The sequence below is a fragment of the Epinephelus lanceolatus genome, chromosome 11, assembly GCF_041903045.1.
Source record: "Epinephelus lanceolatus isolate andai-2023 chromosome 11, ASM4190304v1, whole genome shotgun sequence".
Lineage (NCBI taxonomy): Eukaryota > Metazoa > Chordata > Actinopteri > Perciformes > Serranidae > Epinephelus > Epinephelus lanceolatus.
The window spans coordinates 15,794,503-15,812,570 of NC_135744.1; the positions used below are offsets into that span (position 1 = coordinate 15,794,503).

The 18,068-nt window shown below is 39.7% G+C and overlaps 1 protein-coding gene across 1 annotated transcript in view; it reads left to right on the top strand.

Moving 5' to 3' along the window:
- The first annotated feature begins 1,516 nt into the window (after positions 1-1,516).
- The window catches only part of myo7ab (myosin VIIAb), a 64,561-nt gene continuing 48,009 nt past the window's right edge, over positions 1,517-18,068 (top strand). The window contains exons 1-4 of the mRNA XM_078172305.1: positions 1,517-1,853; positions 5,602-5,706; positions 11,558-11,626; positions 17,686-17,799. Of these exons, the coding sequence (XP_078028431.1) occupies positions 11,609-11,626; positions 17,686-17,799 (132 nt within the window). The 5' untranslated portion in view covers positions 1,517-1,853; positions 5,602-5,706; positions 11,558-11,608. The remainder of the gene's footprint in view (positions 1,854-5,601; positions 5,707-11,557; positions 11,627-17,685; positions 17,800-18,068) is intronic.

Consider the following 18,068-nt stretch of genomic DNA (forward strand, 5'->3'; position numbering starts at 1 on the left):
CAAAGTGGCAACGTAAGGTAGGTATCTGGGGCTTGAGATACTTTTTTCTTTGTTTATGCACTGGTTAATGTAACTTTTAAAACCAAACTCATCCAAAAAATTTTACCTGCACCAAAACATTTCTACTGCACCATTTGATGTATTTGTCCTTGCATACAGAGCTGAGAGTGATGTGCACAGCTCCAATTTTATGTGCATCACCTACAGATGCACGTGGTTGCGCTGGACTGATGTAAAAAACATGTTGTGTGGATGGTAAACCCATGCCTGAATTCCTCTATAGTATATTAGTATTATGTTATCGTGGATAAGTGACTGAGTGATGAAGTTAGACCACTGGTCAGACTGAGTGATGACATGAGTGTTAGTGTTTCCCCAATGGCTGTTGCTCTTTCTAAATGAATAGGCACTGACAGTCCTGTACACGCTGTGGGGGGTGTTTGTGTACACCCATACTGTTTATTGACTGCTGTTGTTTTTCTCCATTACTTCCTTAGGGATCAGCGCTGTAAGAGCAACAACTCTGTAACTGAGTGAATGCTGCCACTTCCTGTTTAAAATTAAAAGCCCTCTAGCATTTCACACACAGTCCAGCCAATTACTAGGTTTTGACCAGGTCCTGTTTACCACTTATCCAGCTGGACAAGTGAGTTAGTAGATTTATCAACTTGGTGTGATGTTTCACTTGCCCCGAGCAATCTGGCAATCGTTATTGTAGAGCCGTGAGGTTGAGACTGATGGGAATGTTGTTAGTTTTGCAGGTATTCAGTGGTTATACAAAAGTACTGGACAGCTCTGAATTTTGACCTGATGATGGCACAAGATGGGCCTTGTTGTTTATCCAAAGAATGTTGCTGTTAAAAATTTAAATGAAAATTTTCAACACTGTGAGAACTGCAAGCACATTTTTCTTCATCAAGTTTGTTTTAGGGTGTAGGCTGAGGTCTTAGAACCTGGACACATGAAACCAAAACCATCTGCATGGCAAGATACCACCAGAGGTAAGTGAATAAATGTCCATTCTGTGAGCTGACCCTTTAAACAGGGTTTCTCAAAAGTCATTTAATAGTTTTGAATTTGAATTTGTGTCAAGATGGTGTCACAAATCTTTAAGCCTACTACTTTACTGTCTTTATACTTCAAACTTGCTCTTACCTGTTTGCAAAATGTAGATTAACCTAACTCACTATGATAACCATATTCCTACACAAGACCTGCAATCAAATCAAGTTTTTATCATGTTACCATACATCTGTGCAAGGCAGAAACAGAGCACATTTCTCTGCGATTTAGAACTAGAAAAAGATCATCTGTCCAAAGATCAGTGTTAAATTTGGTGATAAATGATCTTGAAAAGGTTAGGGTTAGGGTTAGGGTTGTTAAATTATCTTGGTAACAGAGCAACAAGTTGAAGTCATGACCTGGGTCAGCTCCCTCTCCACCTCCCAGCTGGTCTCTGTAACTGCCACCAACAGGCTCCACCTCCCGGCTAATCAGGATCAGCAGCCATGAATGAGATGCAGCGAGAGAGTCTGGAGAGCCCCGTCAACTGACCCAGACATCAAACTGTAACTGGGCCGCAAACACTCACCCGTGTACAGTGAGTACAGGAGGCTTGAACCATGAGAGAACGAAAGTAAGGTGAAGACCACAGGAAAAAGATTTTTAAACAAAGAAGGACAGACAAAGCAGGAACAGACAGAAAGACTCCATGCTGCAGTGTATTCTCTAGACCTGTACCACCTTGATCATCCAGTCTGTCAACTCCTGGGCCTCCTCATACCTTCACAAAAAACGCAGGACTGAAAAGACCAGGAGAAAGACGAGGGGACCTTTACGAAGTGTGTCGAGAGGTAAGAGGGTCAGGTGAACGTGGGTCGAGGCCGAGGGCTTAGCCTGCAGCCAGGCCACAGTACTGCTGCTGCTCTGCTGTAGCTTTAGGCCAAAGCCTCTTACTGCTCTTCAGCCTGTGCCAGCACTTTAAAGGAGCCATTATGTACCCTTCAAGTAAATACAGTAGGCTGTGTGTGTTTGTTGCATTTAGTTTGGATGCTTTCTCCCAATTTAGGCTCCAGTAAAGATTTCCTTTTCTCTGATAAGACAACACCTCTAAGTGTCCCTGTGAGAGAATTGATTCAACGCAGCAGCAGAGAGAATTGGCACACCAGGAAGAATGAGTGTCACATAATTGTTACATTAAAAGATGTTAGGAGGAACTATAAAAGTGAATAACAATCACATGAATGAAAGCGTACAAGTAAGAATCAGGGGAATAAGGAGACAACAAAACTGAGGTTAAACCAATAGGATAGATGTAGACAGGACAATCTTGAAATTGTTCTATTCTGCTTTCACTGAGTCCGTTAATTTTTTTAATTTTTTTTTTTTTAGTTTTTTTTTTTTTTAGCATTGCTGGTTTGGTAATCTGAGCCTTAAAAACAAGAACAATTTGGAAAAAGTGGTCAAGTTGCACTGTAAGATCACTGGTGTTACTTATAATAACCTACAGCATCTGTATAAAGAGAGGGTCGCTGCCAAAGCTCGGTCGATTGTCTCAGACTCTCAACATCCCCTCCATGTTGAGTTTCAGATGCTTTCATCAGGGCGAAGGTTTTGCCTCCATAAATGTAGTGCAAAGCGTTACAGATCGTCCTTTGTCCCATCTGATATCCCTTATCTTAACCAGCAGTAACCTCTAATTGTCCATGATTTACCCCTGACAGTGTGTGAGGCTGGATTCTGTGTGTTTGTATGGTTATTATTGTCTGTTGTGTTGTACTCATGATTACTGGCTGTATCTCAAATTGCCCCTCGCGGACATTTAGTTTACCTTACCTTACCTTATCCTGCCTTACCTTACCTTACCTTACCTTAAAACAGGACAGCCTGACCAAAAAAGGATCTTAACTCAAGTAGGGCTGCATTATCTGCCTTTTCTTTCAGATTAATTGTACACTCTATGATATGTAATAAAAATAGTACAAAAAAACATACCCATCACAACTTCCCACAGCCCAAAGTGATGTCTTTAAATGTCTTGTTTTCTTCGAACTAAAGTCCAAAACCTAAAGATACTCATTTTACAGTGAATCATGATGATGAAAAACAGCAAATCCTCTCATGTGAGAGGCTGGAAACAGATTTTTCTAAACAATTTCTGCTTGAAAAATGACTCAAACTCAAAATATAGTTCCCAATTATTTTTCTGTATTCTGTATTTTTCTATTGTTTCAGCCCTAAACTCAAGGTCCAGTCACTTGCCTTTTATGGAACTTTCAGCCATATCTTCGTAAAAATGAGACACACTAAAAACTCCAGAAAAAGTTAGGATACCTGGGAGGGGTTCACACTACACTCTCCGAGGTCAAGCATGAACTTTGTAGACACTGTAGCAGCTAAAAATATTAACTCAAACAGGGCTGCATCAATCTGTTGTTTATTTTTCAGATTATTCATACACTGTATTAAATGTCAAAAAGTCTTATTCTCTTCAAACTAAAGCCCATAACCTAAAACTAATTCAGTTAAAGTGATAAAAAGCAGCCATCCCTCACATTTAAGAAGCTGAAGATAGATGATTTATTACAAATTTTGCTTGAAAATTCACCCAAACAACTGATTATCAAATCAACGCCTTATAAAAACCAACACCTGAGAGTTGCACAATCCAATCAGTGATTTTACATAAGCAATGTTGACCGTGCAATGACGGTAGTATTATGACACACGTCCTTGTTTGGCTTTGGCCTCACTGTGCTGCAATTGAGCTCAGAAAATGTGTATTAGCTTCAGACAAAGCACCAGTTCAGTACAACCAGTCCAAACTTCTCCCCTGAGCTGCAGTGTTAACATCACTGATAATTATCCTAATACTGGTCCAGTGCATCAATTTTGTTTAAACCTCTATCAGCTGAACGTCTGGCATGGTAACCGCTGTTTTTCTCCTCACATCAAACCCCTCGTCAGATTGCTGGAGTTTTGTTAAAGGAATACGTTTGATATTTTGGGAAATGCACGTCTGCTCTCTTGCAGCGAGTTAGACGAAAAGATCTATACTAGTGTTTGTGTCTGTGTAAAATATAAGCCTACAGTTATCATAGCTTAGCATAAAGACTTGAAGCAGGGGAAACAACTAGCATGGCTCAGTCCGAATGTCAAAGGAATCTGCCCATGACCTGTTAAAATAGAAGCTGTCATCTTTACACTTTTTCTTCAACAAATGCGATATGTCATGTTAATCAGTGAGGTTAAGAAGTGGTGGTAAGCAGATTTTTCTTTTCTGCCTTTGGAGAAAGCCAGGCCAGCAGTTTCCCCCTATTTCCAGTCTTTATGCTAAGCTAACTGGCATGGCAGTGGTATCAAATTTAACTCTTGGTAAGAAAGAACTTAAGTTTAAAAGTAAGCAGTTACGTGTCACATCAGATATATTTAAAGAGAGTTTGGATCATTTGATGTAAATAATTTGTGTTGTCAAACATTGATGCTTTCAGGTTGACAAATACCACCGCTTTCTTATGTCCCTCGCGTGTAATACCAACGTCAGAAGTGCCCGTCCATGGCTTTATGAAAAGCACCCTTAAACGTGTGTATGACTCACATATGTCTCTTGGGTGAAACTCGTAGCACATGGTTAAAGTTTTCAAACTGTTGTTACTAATGTAAAGCACCAAAAACTACTCGGTTAAGATTAAAAAAAGGTCATGTTTTGGGTTAATATAAGTACACCTCACTGACAGACGTTTTCTCACAGGACATGAACAGCGGTGTCCTGGGTTAAAGTGTTTGTTTGACCCATCCACCAACCATCCCAACAGGGCCGTCATAGTGGGAGGAAAAGTGGGACTGGTTACTTTGGGCCCCAGTGAGAGGGAGACCCACAAAAAGTCTGGAATGAAAAGTTTGGTTTTGTTTGCCATTTTTAAAATTTCAAACTAATTAGTTCAATCACTTCATTAAAATTTGCTAAATAAATCAGTTAAAAGACTGTGTTAGTCTGTGTTAAATTAGTGGAAGCTCTCTGAGGTCCCTCTTACCCCTTAAAGGTGCAAAAGTGGTTTAGTCCCCCCCAGTGAGTGAACACTTAGGCTATTGAAGCACCAACATAAACTGTCATGTCTTTCCCCAAGAACGGGAAATCGAGGTTCCAAAAACAAAAAGAAAGGAAAAGGAAAGGAAAGGAAAGCAAACTGACTTTGTATATAAGCAAAGAGAGGAAGGGGCCAGTTTTCTGATCCTTTAAAGAAAGTGTAACAGGAAATAAAATGGGCAAAATGGACATTAAAAAAGATTCAAAACAACAACATTAAGAATGGAGCTATGAATGATGGAAAATGTGACTGTAAAGTGTCTCTGTTATTTTATGTTGCTAATAAAGATTTAAGTGTAAAAAAAACCCTTATCTGATAAGTACCTATAGCTGGAGCTGAATATGCAACATATGCCTCTGAGATTTAGTTAAGTAGGAATATGAAAGCACAGTTTAAGAGCCTCAAAGCTTTACAAACATACTTCAGTAATTAATAAAGTTACACCACTGAATTCTGCATTAACAGTGTTAATTTTATAATTGAGGAAACTTCTGTGTGATTTTTTTTTTTGCAGAGACTGAACCACCAGAACTCATGGAGGACATGGAAACATTAAACTTTCATGGTCAACGATGAAAGCTTCACACCTCTCTGTGCCTCTGAATCCCTCTGAAGCCATGTGAGTCACAACTGATACGCATACAGTACACATGCTTGTTAGCATTACAGGCCACACACATACACAGATTAGCAGCCAAGGCATTAGCAAGATTGCTGTTGGCCATAACATGAAAATCTCTGAGCAGGTTGAGTTGAGGTCTCGTGAGCTGTGTAGACAGAGGGTTGAGGTTTGAACTCAAAGGTCTAATAAAGCAGAGTTTCTCTTAGTTGTGTTAGAGTGAAGGATGTTAGTCAGATTCATCCTTTCATTTTCATATTTTATTGGTGAAACTGCTACAGTGGAAGTTTGTTGTTATAATCTGGTCATGCTAACCAACAGCAATATTTACAGCAATAAATTTAAAGTATAACAAGTGACAAAAACAATGGGCAGAGAAATGATGAAGGGGTGTGAAAACTACTTTTCATTCATGCTAAACTCAAAACTAGCTTAGCATCGTAAGTGCAGTTGTGTTTGTAATGCTTTACCCATATTCAGCAAATGACAATATGACAAACAATGTACAATAAAATCATCAAATATTAGCTTTGGAACAAGTAGCACCAGTGTAGCACATTATGCCTGTTTTGTCCAATTAACATTTTTGACCACCTGCCACTGTAGCTGGTGGATTCCAAAATCTACCAACCCCTCAATACATTGCAATTTTTGTTTTGGCTGGTGAGTGAAGACAATCTAGTAGCCAGCCACTTGCATATTTTACCAGCTGGTGGCTGGTGCTAATTTCCAACCCTGGTTATATTCCACATTATTAACATTATAGCAGTTTTTTTTCTAACCCTGCTCTGGCCCATAACCTTGTTTTAAACCACGATAGCCTTAGTGTCAGTCAGTCCACCAGTTTATTCCAGACTAAGATATCTTGACAACTACAGTGTGTGTAGGATGGATTGCCATGAAATTTTGTACAATCATTGTTCTCAGACAATGTGTCCCAATTACTTTGGGGATCTTCTGACTTTTTATGCTATGTCATCATCAGGTCAAACTTTCAATTTGTTCTGTACTTTGGTTTATGACCAGACACCTGCAAAATGATTCACATTCCCATCACGCTCAGCTGTACTTTGTGTTTAGTGCTAATTAATAAATGATATTATCAGAAAAAGATATTGAAGAGGGTAAACATTATCTATGTAATCATCAGCATGTTAGCATGGTGACGTTTGCATTTAGCTTAAAGCACCCTCAACCTCAAAATGCTGCTGGCATGACTGAAGACTTATCGTCTTGTTACGGTCCAGAAGTCTCCTAAAACCTCTGCAGCTCTGCACAGGCCTTAACCTGAAACCCAAACCAACTGAACCTGACTGGTTCTGCCAAACTTGAGACCTTAGGCTCCAAATGTGGGTGTTTTGTAGCAACCTGTCAATGTTTTCATCTGCTTTATAGGCTCCAAATGTGAGAGTTTTGTAGCAACCCATCATTGTGTTTCAATCAGCATTTTAGGCTTCAAACATGGGTGTTTTGTAGCAACCAGTCAGTGTTTTTGTCAGCTCTTTTGGGCTCAAAATGTGGGTGTTTTGTAGCAACCCGTCAGTGTTTTCACCTGCTTTATAGGCTCCAAATGTGGGTATTTGTAGCGACTCATCAATGTGTTTGCATCTACTTTATGGCTCCAAACATGGGTGTTTTGTAGCAACCCATCAGTGTTTTCATCTGCTTTATAGGTTCCAAATGTGGGTGTTTTGTAGCAACCCATCAGTGTTTTCATCTGCTTTATAGGTTCCAAATGTGGGTGTTTTGTAGCAACCCATCATTGTGTTTCAGTCAGTATTTTAGGCTCCAAACATGGGTGTTTTGTAGCAACCAGTCAGTGTTTTTGCATCAGCATTTTAGGCATCAATCGTGGGTGTTTTGTAGCAACCCGTCAGTGTTTTCATCAGCTTTATAGGGTTCCAAATGTGGGTAACCTAACCTGAGACCTGAGGCTATATTTTTCCTTGGCTACATCCACACCTATATGTTTTCGTTTTAAAAAGCACAAGCATCGCTACGTTTCTGCCGAGCGTCCACAGTACTCCAGCATTTTGGGAGTCCTAAAATGGAAACTTTGGAAACCTCTGCTGACTATATTTTAATTTGAAAACCCCAAGACTGTGTTGGAACAGGATTGAGTGGAGACTTTTGAAAACACTGAAGTAGGCACCAACGTTCGCTTCCTGTCGTCATCTTACCGTACTTGCTTTGCAACTACACCCAGTCTATGTTTTCCGCCACCTCTACAGTTCCACCTTGTTGCCAGCAAATTCATGCATTCATTACAGACTGATGCAACTGGCCACACACATGACAACACATGACATGCAAGGACAAAGACATTCGGCAGACTCAGAGAGAGGAGAATGAACATTTCTTGATAGATTATAATTGAAAATAACCAAAGCTTTATGCAACAAAGTGGCTCAAACCTGACCGCCGTGAGTCAGGCAGCAGAGTTTTACTTACTACAAATAAGAGCTGTTAAGATATTATGTGATTTTGAATAAGATATACCTCTGTGTTCTGTCAAAAGCACAGTGAAAACTCCCCAGTAATGATAATATACTTGCTGTATAGAAGTGTATTTATCTCTGTTTGCATTTCACGTGACCGTTCATGGGGCTCAGACTCTTAAAGCTGAGAATTTACTTTATATCCTCAACAAGGGATTAAAAGCACTCTTTAAGTTACACAATGCAATAACAGAAATGTGGTGTTAGCAGGAGCAGAGACTTGAGTTTAACCTTGTGGTTCGTCAATGTTACAGCTCCTCAGGCGAGGGACTTTGACAGCAAGAGAATTAATTGTAAAGATTAGGCTTGTGTGTGTGTGTGTGTGTGTGTGTGTGTGTGTGTGTGTGCACGCGTGCATGCGTGATAATGGTTTGCATCCTTTACATAGAGTATATTTGGGTTTGTGTGAAATGAGGTTGTGGATACACAGAGGGCCACAGTGTGACTTTTAACACAGATCTATAGGTCTGTGTTTGGGCCAGGTGCCAGATTGGCACCCTGTGGTTCTGGATAAGAGGAACCACAGCTCAGCTTATGTCTTGGCATTAGCTGAGAGCATTGTGACTTGTTTCATATGAATGAACTTGGCTGGGAATGAAGTACATGCTGTTGTTCTCTAAAAGCTTTACTGAACCTGTTTCAGATGAATATGTGGATTTTTTTCTACAGAAAGAATTTGTCTTAGATGCAGAGTCCTTTGATATACAGTGTGGCACATCCAACTAAATGTTAATCTACTTAGTGGACCACTAATGGATCATTAATACACTTATCCCCTCCCCCCGTGGGATGGGTAACCTTCATCACTCATACAGTCTGGGTTTGTTTTTAGCCGCACAAGCTATTTATGTTACCAGCATGTTTGTATTTCCTGAAAGGACTTAGCAGGGAAAAGGTCACCTCAGGTATCTTTCACCTTTCATCCAAATCTTTCAGTTGTGCTTTAATAATTCATACAAATTGATTTATATGATTTTATAGCTCCAAACTGGACCATGTTCCTGCATTTAAACTGGGATATTTGCACACAAGCATGAACTGTAGCAAAAAACTAAATCAGTACACTCAAGTTATTTTTTTGTTTTTGCTATATAATGTTAAGTACGCAATGTTTTCAACAAAGATTAAAAATTCTCCCTCTACTTTGCTTAACATAGTCAACTGGAAACAAAAAGGCCATACTACATAGTGACCTGCACGTTCGTCACTGTGAAGGAGGCTAACAAAGGAAAAACGGCTCAGCAGGGGGAGAAATGATTCAGCAGTCATAACTGTAACAACTATGGCTCGTACTTAAGAGATGGGATTAGGCCCAGGAATCCAAGTAAGCCTTTAACAGCCTCCACCAGACCCTTTAACCCCCCAACCCCTCCTTTCCCTTCACTGGTCTCCCATGTCCTGCTGAACCACATGGCTGGCTATCTCTGCTCTGACTCTGCTATGTCTAATATTACTGTATGAATATGCTGTTTTTGGGGCGTGGAAATAGGCCTACTGTCAATCTTAGACACATATAGACTTACCCACATGTCATTAGTGGATTATTGGCTCCCCTGCTTGTGTAAACTGTGATGAATTATAGTCAGTCTCTAGTCTCATTCAGTGTGTACAGATCAAATCCAATGTCTGTTTTAGTTTATGGTTTTTTATGGTTTTCTGGTTTGCTGTAAACTGAGCTGTACACTACCCGTCCCGCACCAAGCAGCAGACACAGTTAGAAACTAGCTGGTGGGGGGCACCCACTAGCTCAGTGGTTAGAGCAGGCATCGCATGCGCAAAGGCATTGTCCTTGCCACAGCGGTTCAGTTCTGGCCAGTGCCCTTTGCTGCATGTCATCCCCACTTTCTCCCCCCTTCACACTAAAGTCTCTCCTGTCAAATAATACTCTAAAATAAGACACTAGCTAGTGAACATAGCAGAGCATTTAGCAGCTAAATAACCAGATATTTACCCCATGAGTTGGTGGAGACCAAAAGTAGAGCTAAAAGGGGATGAAGAGCACAAACGGGGTCCATGCAAACACAGATTCTTTGGAGCTACGCAAGATTTTTTCAGTTTTGAGATGAGTTTTGTTAAGGTTAGATAAGGTAATGTAAAGGCGTATTCAGGGTACTCAAGCTTTGTTTGTACTTGAGCAAGACACCATGGTGTGAGCCGTGGTAGATAGCACACAAGTTATGAGTATGCACAGAGGCGTTTGTGTTTGTCATAAACTATTGTGTGGATAAGCAAGAAGTCAACGAGTGTTACCAGAAGAAAGTTACCAGAAAGGAGGCTGCCTGATTGCGGCAGTAAACATCAATTTATTTTACTGTAATTATAACTGTGCTTGCCTCCAAGTTGAAATTATTTTACACCACCGTGTTTCCCCCACGACACTGCTCTTTCCAGTTTTTACAGCGATCTCTCATGATCTTCCACACCCTGCAGCAAAAAGCTTCTTCATTCCCCAGTGTGCAGGCTATTTCTTTGCAAAAATGGAAGACCATTTGAGAGTCTCTCAAAGAAGAGGCGTAAAGATGCTGGTAAAGGCAAACCTGCAAACGAGTTATCCCTCAAAGGCGTCCACGTTGAACTGAGAAGCACAGCGTGTACAGTTGGCTTCTAGTTACAAAAATCCCGAGGTGTCTAACCAAGTGGTGAGTCAAATTTCCAAACCTTCCCTTTTGACACAAAAGACGTGATGACGTCATTTTTGGCACGCAAACCTCGTGCCGGAAACATTATGGCAAATATAACCCTGGCTTTATGGAAAGCTTTACAGAAAGTTTTTTTTACTTCTTTTTTTTTTTACTTCTGTGGTCATGGAAATGCTCTGATTAAAATGAGCTCTGTATCTCCCCCTTGAGGGCTGACGATTGTTACCTCCACTTTTGCATAAGAGCGCAGGTTGTATAAGTTCACCAGAGTCGCATGTATTGTGTCAGCTGGGCCAGGCATTACCATTTGTGTTCATGTACTTGCATGGACCATGTTTGTGTCCTCACATTCATTAAGTGTCCAGAAACATGACTCCAAATTAATACTGCTTCGTATGTGCTGCATCTGCATAAGTTAGGTATGTTGGGTTGTTCTTTTTTGGACTGTTCTTAATTCAGTTCACTTTTCAGTGTAATGTGACATGTGTAATCACAGATTTTCTCATGTTGAAGATTCAGATTTTCCTTGCCTGTTCAGCCATGGTCACTGCTCATGCTCACCACCTAGTATGTGTATTTATTCTAAGAAAGTACACATACAATTCAGTACAAAGAATATTTTTCAGTGTCCCTAAATTACTTTTTTTCAGTCTTTCTGAAGAAGTAGTTTTTTTCTTTCAGTTGGATAACATCTGTGACTTGTCTCCTTTGCAGAGCCCTCACATGGTGACTTCTGATGTCCTGCTACCAACCCAAGGCTGAACCATGGTCATTCTGCAGCAGGTTGGTCATGTTAGGTAAAAGTGGCTTGATGTGCTCAGCTGCTGCTTTTATCTCACACCCTGTTAAATCTTTTTACTGTTGCAATGTCTGTCAAGTTTTCTGTCACATGATACAGGTTACAGTGATAACAGATGTTTACAATACACAGTAAGTTTTTAATTAACAGTTCTTTCATTTCAAACTAAGCAGGCTTCTCATTTTTGTTTGTGGGCTAAAATGACAGCTGTAGCTTTCAGATTATATCAGCTGTAGTAGTAGTGTAGTGTTTCAGCTGATAACATTTAAAACCAAGCCTTTGTAAATATGCATTTAATGGCTAGATACATGATATTGTGTTAGAGAAGAGGCCGTATGTTGCCAGCAAAAGTTCAGTATTCTGACTGGCTGATGATCCAGAGAGGACATGAAAATAAAATTGTTGGTCTATTGCAGGATGGAGCTGGATAGTTTTAAAGCAGTGGTTCCCAGCTAGTCCAGCCACAGGGTCCAGATTTCCTCATAGTCATTAGTTCAAGATCCACACAGTGAAAAATATTCAGTGTCATACTTGAGTTTGGCCATGTAGTCGAGCTGGTTTGCTGTCTCTGTCAGGTGGCTGTTCGTTGGTCACTCACTCTACAGCAGGAAACGGCACTTTAAAGTAAAAGCTCTGTGCTGGAAATTCACTGTACTTCTAAATAAAGTGTGTTTTTTACAAACTTGATATGTTTGCAAGTTAACTGCAGTCCATTCAGAGTGGATTGCAATCCCATTTTCGGACTGGGACCCGAGAGTTGGGAACCACTGTTTTAAAATACAGTATTGCAAATAAGATGCCATTTATTTGAACACAGCCCTTGGGTGATTTGGCTGCTACTTATAAAAATATACCTGGATAAGCAACACAAAGGTTAGATTTATGCTTTTAATGTTTACATTTTTTAACATTATTCTTCACTTTTACAAGAGAAGAGGTTTTAAGAATGATGACTCATCAAATAATAATGACTGGTGTTGTTTATCAAATAGCGATGATGTGAAGGTGATGAAGGAGACTCTGCTGACACCGTCTTGCTTGTATAGAAAGGTTTATTAAAAGAAGTACAGCATCAAAATCAAGCACCTAGGATTGCCTGAGAGAGGGTTCGAAGCCAATATGAACTGCTCTGAATAACAGCCCCAACTACCCTGCTTATATAGGTTGGTTGTTTTTGTGAAATGTGAGACAAAGTAAAACAGATGACAGAGAGACACCCTAGTTGGACTTCACCAATCCTTGACCTGGGCCATAAATACCCTCTTGACCCTGGCCATATATACCTTCTTGATCCTGGGCCCCTAACTGGTCATCTGACCCAGGACGTTACAGTAGAACCTCAGACACCACACTGGCAAATGTGACATCATCCAAGGCAAGTAAGGTTGGAGCTGCTTAGGTGTAAACTTATGTTAACCAAACAGGAAACATAACTCTGATTTAGCAGTGCCTCGACTCCCCTGCAGTGGATGTTCCAGGTATTTTTGTGACTTGTAACCCCACATAATGACATAGTTCGCTAGTAACATACTCCTTTGCCTTTGGAAATAATGCTAGGTTATTACTGCAGGAAGTTAGCTGGGCACACTAACGTTTGTGGCTTACGTTGGAGCATATAAACAAATATTTGAAACCACTCCTAACACTTTGGGTGTTGTGGTTTTAAGATAAGATAGGCCTTTATTGATGCAGCAGCAGCAACACAGGGACAGAAAACATGAAAGAAAATATAAAAATCTAAATAGACAAGATAGAAAAAAGTTAAATTAGTAATAGGAGGGATATAAAATTAGAATAACTTTAAATTAACTATTAAAGACAAAATTACTAAGGTCAAGTCAGTGATTTACAGTATAGTATAGTACAGTACCGTATCATATCGTATCCTATCCTATCGCATCGTACCGTACTGTACCCTACCACATCATATTGTATTGTATTGTATCATATCATATCAAATCATATGGTATGGTATGGTATCGTATCATACCGTACTGTACCCTACCACATCATATCATATTGTATTGTATCGTATTGCATCATATGGTATCGTGTTGTATCATATTGTATTGTATCGTACTGTATCTCATCTTACCGTACTGTACCCTACCACATCATATCGTATTGCATTGTATTGTATCGTATCACATCACGTCGCATAGTATTGTATTGTACCGTACTGTACCTTACCGCATCGTAATGTGATTTCACCTTTGCCAGTTTTGTAAATGTGACATCACTTTCCAAACTCTTGAGTGTTGCTTTTCATACAGTTTCTGCTTGTTCGTGAAGTCAGAGTTGGACAGAACTTATTGTGCTTAGTTACTGTTACTAAGCTGTGATTGGGTAATCACTGTTCAGGGGTGGGGGCTAGAGAACAGTCTGATTTTCTTCATTATGTTTTATACTGTTCACATAGTTTTAAAGTCAGCAATCATGCCCATACCGATGCCTCTGAGGAACTACATATGTAGCAGTATTTTGGGGTTTGTTTTAAAGAGTGTTGGCGGCTGAAGGAGGACAGCAGAAGGTGACTCCTGTCTGGGCTGCAAAACTCACTACATTACCCTTGTGGGTGACACTGTAAAGGCTTCTTAAAACCCAGATAAGCTGAATGCAATTATAATATCAGTAAGATTAGATGGAACGTGATAAATAAATGAGATTGTTGCAACAGCAAAATCAGATACAGCAAAAACTCTAAGAACAGAATGGATTCATTATTAAGCAAAATAAGGGTGTTCAGCATAAAGGCACTGTGTCAGAGGGTCAGGTTACCAGAATATCTGGTACATACTTACAGTATACATGTTCAAACTCACTATTTGCTTATTATGCGTTAAAATTTGTGAGCTGGTTGCCCAGATTTTATGATTTCTGTCTCTGATGGGAGCACGGTGGGGCAGTGGTTATTGATTGCCTCACAGCAAGAGGATTCCTGGTTCAAACACTGTCTGCATGTTCTTTCTGTGTCAGCGTGGGTTTCCTCCAGCTGCTCCAGCTTCCTCCCACAGTCCAAAGACATGCAGGTTAATTGGTGACTCTAAATTGTCCGTAGGTTTTAATGTGAGTGTGAATGGTTGTCTGTCTCTATGTGTCAGCCCTGTGAAAGTCTGGCGACCTGTCCAGGGTGTACCCTGCCTCTCGCCCAATGTCAGCTGGGATAGGCTCCAGCCTTCCACTGTGACCCCCAACAGGATAAGTGGTTACAGTAAATGAATGAATGAATGTCTCTGAAATTTCTGCTGTTAATCAGAAACAATGGAAACTTGTTCTCACAGTGTTCAAAAATTACATTTAGAAAAGTCAACAACATTCTTATCTTAAATCTCACTTTCTTTTTTCCTTTGAGGTTTCTTGGTATGAAAGTCAAATTGACCAAATCCTCTCAACTGCACAAAGGTGTCATAAATCCCTCATTTCAGCTTGACTAATGCCACTGGCACAGGGGTACTGTAAGTGTGCGTTTGAGTGTGCAGAGCTTGAATAAATGCAAGACAGGAGATGAAAACGTAATACTTTAAGCAATGTCAGATAAAGGTGCTAGGAGACCTGAAAATATTATTGACAAAGCCTTTCATCTGGTGACATCGCTGTACTATGACAGAAATGAGGAAAAGCAATAGTCTGACATGAAGTAAGATGCCAAAAAAATGTCTTACAAAAGCAAATTGGTCAATGACTTAGATGGTAGGCATTCAAGGGGACATGACAGTGGGAGAGGTGGACGTCTCATGGCTCTGACAGTGTAACAGAGGATGATACTGGACTGTAAAAGTTGCTGTGCTTCAAAACATGCCGATGAAATTTTAAAAATCTAAGAAAATTATTCATTTTGGTTTCATCAAGATTAAGGCAGTGTCATTCTTAAATCAAACAAGTACTTTTTCCTCCAGTGAAGGGCGGCAGGACAGTCATGCACGTCTCCTACGACAGGCCTGGACCACTTGGGAATTTATTTAAGGGGCAGAGACAAAATTTTTAGGCCAAGAAAATTTGTCGGATGCAACAAGCTATCATTCATACATACCACTTAAAAATGAATTAGTAGTTAGGCCCATTGTTCTTTGTCTTACCACAGTACCACAAGAGGTAACTGAAAAAATGTTTTTTATTTCTCATATTTTTATTTAGATGAACCGACTCTTTAAGGGCACACAGAATTATGTACTTACACCTTAATGTTCACAGTATTCCCTTTAAATTAAAAAATATATGATATGTATCTGCTCTATCACACTGAAATTGAGGCCTTTTATGGTTTCATCATTACATCAAGTAGAGATATTCTTGATTATTTTATACAACATGTATTTTGTTATCTTTGAAAAGTTTTGCTGTCTTCAGTGGAATCAAATGATGCTTGTTTGGAAAGCATGAAGTTGTTATTTAGCACCAGTCAGTGGGTTTTGAGAGGTTAAAATGTAGTTCAGGTTAAACAAATAAAAACAAAATGTATGATTAATGCTTGCAATGAAAAATTGAGAGAAATGTGTGCAGTGTTGTTTGACTCCCAGCACACTAAATATAGCAGCGCATCCCAGCTCAGCTACCACATATCAGGCCATCAACGGTTTCTCTTCAATAACCAGATCCTGGTGCGTTTTTCTCCCCCCAGAGTCCTGCAGGGCACGACTCAGACACACTGATCTGTCTCAATCTCAGCTCACAGCCTTCGCTACGAATCTCATTCAATGTGAGACATCTGGATGATGTTAAGTGGAAGCAAAAAATAGCATCCTTAAGGTCACGGTCTAGACTGTAGGGGTGAACACGGAGAGCTTTGTGCTGCAGTGTTTGCCTGCAGCTTCCTTTATGCTTAGCATCCAAACAAAAGATACAGGGCCCAGTTTAAATAACCTATAGTGCATGTTATAAAGTGCATGACACAAGTGCATTTAGGGCGTGTCCAGATCCACTTTTGCTGTTAAAAGGTACGTAATCTGGGCACAAAGGTACCAGAGGCAAAGGGGTTGTATGTATGTATGTATGTTGTGGGTGTATAATGAATTCAACCAATCCGAGAGTCTTCTCTTGGGTGTGCGTGGGAGTTGCCCCCTTCGGGTCTGTGAACACAGCACAGGCAAAGCTCTTCTTTATCTCCCTCAGGAGCAGTTTGTGGAGTTTTGAGTCACGTGGATAATTGATCAGTGATCAGATCAGAGTTGATCAGATCAGATATATGAATGACAGAAGCTGTGTTTTTACTTGTTTTGGGAAATATGCTAATATGGACTCTATACAGGCTCTCAAAGTGGCATATTCTGTGACTTTTCTGGGAGTAATTGCTGCAGTATGAACACATTTTACTGCTAGATAAACTGGTAGATACAGTCAAAAATGATGATATGCACCCTACAAAATTTAGACCTTCCCAAACAACATGGAGCCGTGAGGCTGGGGGTTATATCACATCCATACTGGGCTGGAGGTGGTCAGATTAAAGCCTTTTTCAGACTTAATAATCCCATTATGAGAGCTGGCAGCTGAAAAAGTAGGAAACTGGGTGTGTGGTGCAACTCTGATGTTTTCTAGTTATTCAACATACATAATGTAATAACCACAGGCACAAAAACAGTGAGATTAAAGCGTAACATGATAATGGTGTCACATAACAAGCTCAAACTCATGTGAAACTGCTCATAAAACTTATTGGTAGGTCTTTTTTGGCAGTTTAATACTTTTTATACCCATTTATATATTTATGCATATTCCTGCACAAAACTGTACAGCTCTTTCATTTTAAAATATATATATTAAATATTTGTGTGTATTCTTTTCAGATTTTTATTGTATTTTTTTTTCAGCCTATATTTATGTTTCTTAACTTTTACAGTACCTGCTTTTATTTTATTTTCTCTTGCCATGTTTATTGTGCTGCATCACAACGCCAAGGCAAATGTCTTGTATGTGAAAACCTGCTTGGCAATTAACCTGATTCTGATTGTAATTTATTTGCTGTTCCCTCTTTTAATGTTAGGTCTGTATAATGACAAAAAATGACCCATATTTAATGGGAGCTGTGTTTCTTATAATGATCCAGGGGGACTATGTGTGGTTGGACCGTAAAACGGGGCGAGAGTTTGACGTCCCTGTGGGAGCCGTGGTCAAACTGTGTGACTCTGGACAGATCCAGGTTTTGGATGATGAAGGACGGGTAAGTCAGCAGCTGAACAGGAAGCACACCAGTACTCTTATTGTACATACACACGTAAACTTAACGCATTTTCTTTAAAAAGATCTGATTTGTAGTTTGTAATATTATTGTGTGTTTGTTGTTAAATACTTCTCCTCCACTACATCTCAGAGACAAATATTGTAGTCACTCCACTACACCAAGTTGACACCACATTTAGTTTAATATATTGATGCTACAAAATACAAATCATAAATAAATTATGATTCACTTTTACAAGTTAAACTACC